Source organism: Anopheles cruzii, chromosome 3 (genome assembly GCF_943734635.1).
Source record: "Anopheles cruzii chromosome 3, idAnoCruzAS_RS32_06, whole genome shotgun sequence".
NCBI lineage: Eukaryota > Metazoa > Arthropoda > Insecta > Diptera > Culicidae > Anopheles > Anopheles cruzii.
In genome coordinates, this window is record NC_069145.1 from 50,279,067 (window position 1) to 50,285,097 (window position 6,031).

General features: G+C 38.0%; 1 protein-coding gene across 1 annotated transcript; it reads right to left on the reverse strand.

Annotated features, from left to right (window-relative positions):
• Positions 1–668: 668 nt before the first annotated feature.
• LOC128272422 (aminopeptidase N-like) lies at positions 669–4,046 on the reverse strand. Its single transcript, XM_053010227.1, has 5 exons — positions 3,391–4,046; positions 3,033–3,327; positions 2,617–2,968; positions 1,300–2,548; positions 669–1,242 (listed from the first exon to the last, which is right to left on the reverse strand). The coding sequence occupies exons 1-5, from the start codon at positions 4,020–4,022 to the stop codon at positions 714–716; spliced, it is 3,057 nt and encodes a 1,018-aa protein (XP_052866187.1). The 5' UTR covers positions 4,023–4,046; the 3' UTR covers positions 669–713.
• Between the last annotated feature and the right edge of the window lie 1,985 nt (positions 4,047–6,031).

Below are 6,031 nucleotides of genomic sequence, written 5' to 3' on the forward strand. Positions count from 1 at the left end.
AAATTGTGCATGGTGTTTATGGTGCCGATACTTTAACAGCTAGTAACGTGCAATTTTGGTTTCGTCGACCCGTTTCAGTTATTTTCTTATGTTAAAGATGTTCCAATTCACAACACCATTTCTGCTGAGTATTCGCTGTCCGAAGATGCGGCAGAAACAATCGATCGTGGCTGTCGCTGTATGGCAGGTAGGGCCATAATGTTGAAACCAAATGTCTGCTAAGTTCTCAGTTCTTCCGCCAAAGAACCAATCAGCCAACATTGCTCGGTAGTGTACGCCTTACATTCCTTGGTTTCTCAAAATTTCTAACTGTTATTTTATTTAACAGCCTATTTCAGAAAGTAATCCGGGTCCGCATGACTTGCATGCTTCGTTTTCGTTGAAAGAATCGTATTGAATTGAATTGCAATTGCATTGAATTGCATTGAATGGCAATAATCAACTGTTAACTAGATTTCAATCGATAATACTTTAAGTCGGTTAATAAGTACTATATTTTTTATATAGTAAATCTTACAATATACTCGTTCATGTACCGCCTACTTATGACATCAGAGATGCTGATTCTGTTACCGTTAGCTTGTGGTGTCGTTTATTTTGAACATTTCTGTTTGAATCAAATTTGCCCGCTCATAAGTACGGCCCGGTCCGTTCTTCTAAGATTAAAAAAAGCCCCGCACCATAGTTGGATACACCATAGTAAAATATATATCTTATACAAACATGTTTATAACACCTAAGCATACTATAAGCAAAATTGAATTACTGACACTAGCGACATTATTTTGATCACTATTTTTATCCTTTTCTGTTGATACTGTCAAAGAAAAAGATAGATCGCTGGTAACAACGTAACTTCTGATTGATGTGTCTGTAACAATAGTAGAAGCAGAAGATGTATTAGCACTTATTACAGTGCTTATCGTGGTCCTGTTTTCGATAACGTGAGTGATGGAAGTTGTTTCAGCCGTAGAAAAGTATAAGGTGCTCGGTGCTGTGGGTATAAAGTATCGTTCTTCCAACCAACGTTGAATTTCCATTCCTTTAGTCTGTATCCATTCAAGATTGTCACTAGCCAGTTCAAGGCATTGTAACAAATCTGCATTTCGTAAATACTCTTTCTTCAAAAGTTTTTCCATGAGTATTTGCAACCGCAAGAACATGTTTTCGTTGACTATTAGTTTTGCCATTTTTTTCACTGCTTGACTGATAGCTCTACCACCAAAGTTTCCCTTATTGTAACTGTAAAAGTAAAAATTAATATAATCATTGATAAAAAAACTTTTGATTTCAACTTACAGGTAGTTAATTTCGTCCATATTGGCTTCGAAAAATGTGATGGAAATGTCCATGCCTATTAATCCGCTGCTAAAAACCGAGGACAGAACTCTTTCACGCTCATGCGTGAAATAATTAATTCTATTTATTTCAATTGTAGTATGAAGGAATCGCATTAGGACAGCTTCGTTTTGTGAACAGCTTAAAGCTCGGATGAGTTCAGAACGATAAGCTTGATCTTTTGAAGCTTGCATGCGTTCCCAAACTACATCGAAAGCATAGTCCGACGCGTTACGAAGACCATTGCAAAGTATTGTTTCTCTCATGTCAGGATCAACATCGGCTGTTACATTTTCGACAATCGCTGTGAACATCGACACCATGTTGTTTAAACAATGTTGTGATCCTGCTTTGCAAGCCCATGAAACAACAATTTCTCGTGTCATACGTTGCAATAATGATTCCTCAGGACGTGTTGAAATGCCAATGCGAGTGTAGATGGGTTCGATGTATTCTAGGCAGTAACGATGCCATAGGGAGAATGCTTCTGAAGTACTAAGAAGAGTATTTAAGAGCCGCATATTACGATCCGCTGCAGCCCACGGCACATAATTCAATTCTTCTGATAAGTATGGCAATATCTGCAACGGAATCTCGTAGCTCAAACGTCCAGAGCGTGCATTATTCAAAGCATCATCTATAAGCTGGGCACGGTTCAAATTATGAATAATCGTATGAGTTTCACGAAGTACTTTAGTTATCATATGCCATAGATCATCGTCGTAGTTGATTCGATAATATCCCGTTTGTTGCTTGTTAAAAACTATCCAATCTTTACAAGACCAGTTTTGCTCCTTGCTTGGAAAAATCTCTTTTGAGGTCGTTGTAAGCCACCCATCAGGAATAGTAGTTTCAAACGATGGATCGACTGCCGATGAAAAACTGTACGGTAAAATCCATGTTGCATTACTCAAACTGTTGCTATTTTTTAGTAAATATCTCTTCTGAGATATGACAATAGTGCAGTTGGAGGTTCGAGAGACGTGCAATACTGGAAACCCTGCTTGTTCAGTCCACGACTTGAGCAGGTCGATTGCATTTGGTAAATCACTAGACGATATTGATAGGTCATCTAACGCCTTCTGAATGGCTTCAGCAAACTGTATGGGATGTGCCGCTTGTAGCGCATTTGCTTGTAGATAATTAACAAGAGCTTTCCGGAATGCTTCTTCTCCGAAGGCGTGATAAAACATCCGTAGAACAGCACCTCCTAAGGTATTCGCACCAAATTGAAAAACATCGGTAATAGAATATGAACATTGGTTACATGGTACATACCCTTGTCATAAGCAATATCGTCGAATATGCTTGCGATTTCAGAAGGTGTATTAACGTAATGCGTCATTGGACGAACTGAATTGAGTGAATCCAGTTCAAACACGTTGTGCGTTTTATCCACTGTATAGGTTTGGCCGATTTCCAACTCTGGATATACATGATGCGATGCATGGTACTCAAAAAATCTCGCAAATCCTTCTTTCATCCATAGATAGCTCCACCAAGCTGGTGACACATAATTTCCAAAGTAATGGTGTCCGATTTCGTGACCAACAACAGTAGCAATGCTTTTGAGCTGCTTCATAGGCGACATTCCGGAGATATAGAAAAAGTTTTCTTCCTTATATGTAATCTAGAAAATAACACGGAAAATGGTTTTTATGCACTCCAAGGTTCGTTTGAGGTTATAACTATACCAGGCCGTAGTTTTCCATGGCACCTGCTGAAAAATCGGGAATTGCTACGTGGTACATTTTAGGAAGAATGTAGTCGGTTTCTAAAAACTGTTCCAAGAAGTTAAGTATTTTGTAACTGGCTTCTAAAATAAAATCTGATGAGTCCGTGCTAATGCTAATGGGGCGGGAAAATGCCATATGCCTGGAGTAAACCGGTAGAGACTTTCCTTGAAAGTCACTAACGACAATCGCAAATAGGTAAGACTGCATACGTGGTGTATCGTCAAATGTCGTTATGGTCATTCCTTGCGATGAGCTAATAGAAACATTTTAAACTGGTCAATTAACTTGCACTTGGCCCTTGCACGTGATCACTTACTGCTGCTGTTGATTGATTGGAAGACCATTGGAAAGTACCGAATAATCAGTGCCATGAATAATACGCAATGCTATTGGAGCTCGTATTCCGGGTTCGTCGTAACAAGGAAATGCGTGTCGCGCATCTGTCGATGAAAACTGTGTTGCAGCTAGCCACCGGATTGCACCACTGTCATCCGTGTATGATGATCGATAAAATCCGGCATTGTCTTCGCGTAATGTGCCGTTATAGTGTATTTCTAAATAATACATTCCTTCAAGTGGCAGTGAAGAGTGTATTGTCAAAAACTCTCGCTGTTGATCCAGCGTAAAACTATAATTATCATTTAAAATGATGTGTTCCCATCCAGCTTGCATATACCACAGTTTAACGTGTTTTATTTCTATAAGACGGTAGTTCAATGTGATGTTATTCGTTATTATCTGATCCTTGGTCATCAACTGTATTGTCACTTTCCCTTCGAATTTGAAGCGATCCGAACCGATGGAATCATTATGAATGCTAGTGGTTAGTTCGATGTTATACCTCAAAGGATAAGTGTTATTCGGCAAGCGGTAATTTTCATCACCCTCGTTGGCTACTGTCTGCACTAAAAGCACTATACAGGAACTTAAGAGAAATATGTATCTCATACTGACTATCTTAGCAACAAGGGTGATACGTGCTGATTGGTCTTACTGGTTGAAGTTGTGCATCAGAACTGAAGATGGTGCAAATGTGATGTACATTGTCATTCGGTTGGTTATCATTCCTATGAATGCTGATAATGGTTACTCAGTAGAAATGAAAACAATTTATTGATTGTGTCGACAGGTCGATTGCTTTATAACAAATAACATATATTACAATTGTTTCAAGGTATTATTTGGCTGCTTTGGTCAATAAAAAACGTTTGTACAACAATGTTTTTTACTATTTCGATTAAAATTAAAGTTTCAGAGCTGTGTGACTTATTAGTGCTAGATAACATTACCATTCATCGAGCATTCACCGGCAAGAGTTGTTACTACTGTGCTTTGTTATCAGAATTTTTTTTACATTTTTTTCATAAATCAGTGAAACCATTGCTGATTGTGCCCCCATTATTCTTTGAGTGTCGTATTGTACTTGAACCGCTTGTCACACAAATGATAGAGATTGTTGCTATCTACCTTTGTTGTCTACTATAAACGAGAGTTTTCAATCAAATGAATTTTGAAGCCCAAGGCGATATACGAGGGGTGATCAAAAATGTTTGCCACTTTTGAGTTTCCGCGGGCTACGTATATCCGATTTTCAATCTTTTTGTGGCGTTAGGTTGCCACACATGTCAGTGACTTATGGAAAAAAGTTCGGCCATTTTGAGTAATCAGTCAATTTTTGACAGCTGTTTAGCTTGGACAAGATTTGGCTCATCGTCGATTTTTGATTTTAGCTTTCAAGAATTGACTGATTACTAAAAATGGCCGAACTTTTTACCCTAAGTCACTGACATATGTAGCAACCTAACACCACAAAAAAATCGAAAAACGGATATAGCACACGGAAATTCAAAAGTTACAAATTTTTTTGAACACACCTCATATATGAAAATGCAGCTCGTGTTTATCACATTGAAGCTGTTGGTCGTAAGAAATCAACGCTCCAATGGTTAGATAAACGTACAGTGAACATCTCAACTACCAACCCCTCGTTTACCCGTCAAAAATAATCAACAAAAGCTTCAGAGTGTAAAGAAGCTTCTGCTGTACATATCCTCCGACGTAGGTTAAAAGATGTAGTCAAATCTGTCCACTTAGCTAAAAACTTTCCACTTATAAGCAAGGCCAACTTCAAAAAGAGAATGGAATTTTACTCTCGGAATGCTTCTTAATTCTGGGAAAAAGTGTTCTGCACTGATGAGTCGTTAGTAAAACTCAACTACACTCAACACCTCATGTTCGAATGTACGTTTGGCGCGGAAGAAATGAACCTTCCCCCTATAAGTAATCCAAACCCATAATGAAAGGAAATGGCAAAGGCATTATGGTCTAGGGATGTATTTCTGCACATGGAACTGGGCAGTTAGTCGAGGTCCGGCGGATTCGAAAATTATCAAAGCTCAGACTTTCATGTCGGCAGAACAATGTCAAATGACAAAGCATGTGGGCATTAGTGAAACATCAAGTGACTCTAAAGGCGCCGAATTTGACGGAATTAGCCAAACAAATTCAAGAAACCTTCGAAGGAGCCCGCGTGAACTTTGTTGTTTTGTAAATAAAATGTCCCAATGTTACTTTTGAACAGAATGTCTCAATAAGTTAAGAGCATGAAATACATTATTTTTTGCGTATTTAGTTTTGGAAAAAATTATTTAAAATTGAATGCAAAAATGAAGGAGAATTTGATGTCCACCTACATTTTAATGATGAGAGTTCAGCATTAGTTTAAAAATAACCATTTTAATTGTGAAAGACGACATCGTAGTATATTGCGTCACGTAACGTTAGTCAAAAATAGCACAGAATACTTTACACCAATACTGCCATCTGCCATCCGTTGGTACTTAACCACACACCATGGCCACTATGGACAAATAATCAAAGAAATTTAACAATCAAAGGAAAATCATGTAAATATATTATAAATAAAAGTCATTTTTTATGAAGGAAATGCAACATGA

Coding starts and splice junctions, on each gene's coding strand:
- LOC128272422 (XM_053010227.1), bottom strand. CDS start 4,022: ATGAGATACATATTTCTCTTAAGTTCCTGTATAGTGCTTTTAGTGCAG. Junction 2,969..3,032: donor CCATGGAAAACTACGGCCTG/GTATAGTTATAA, acceptor GTTATTTTCTAG/ATTACATATAAGGAAGAAAA. Junction 1,243..1,299: donor ATGGACGAAATTAACTACCT/GTAAGTTGAAAT, acceptor TTACTTTTACAG/TTACAATAAGGGAAACTTTG.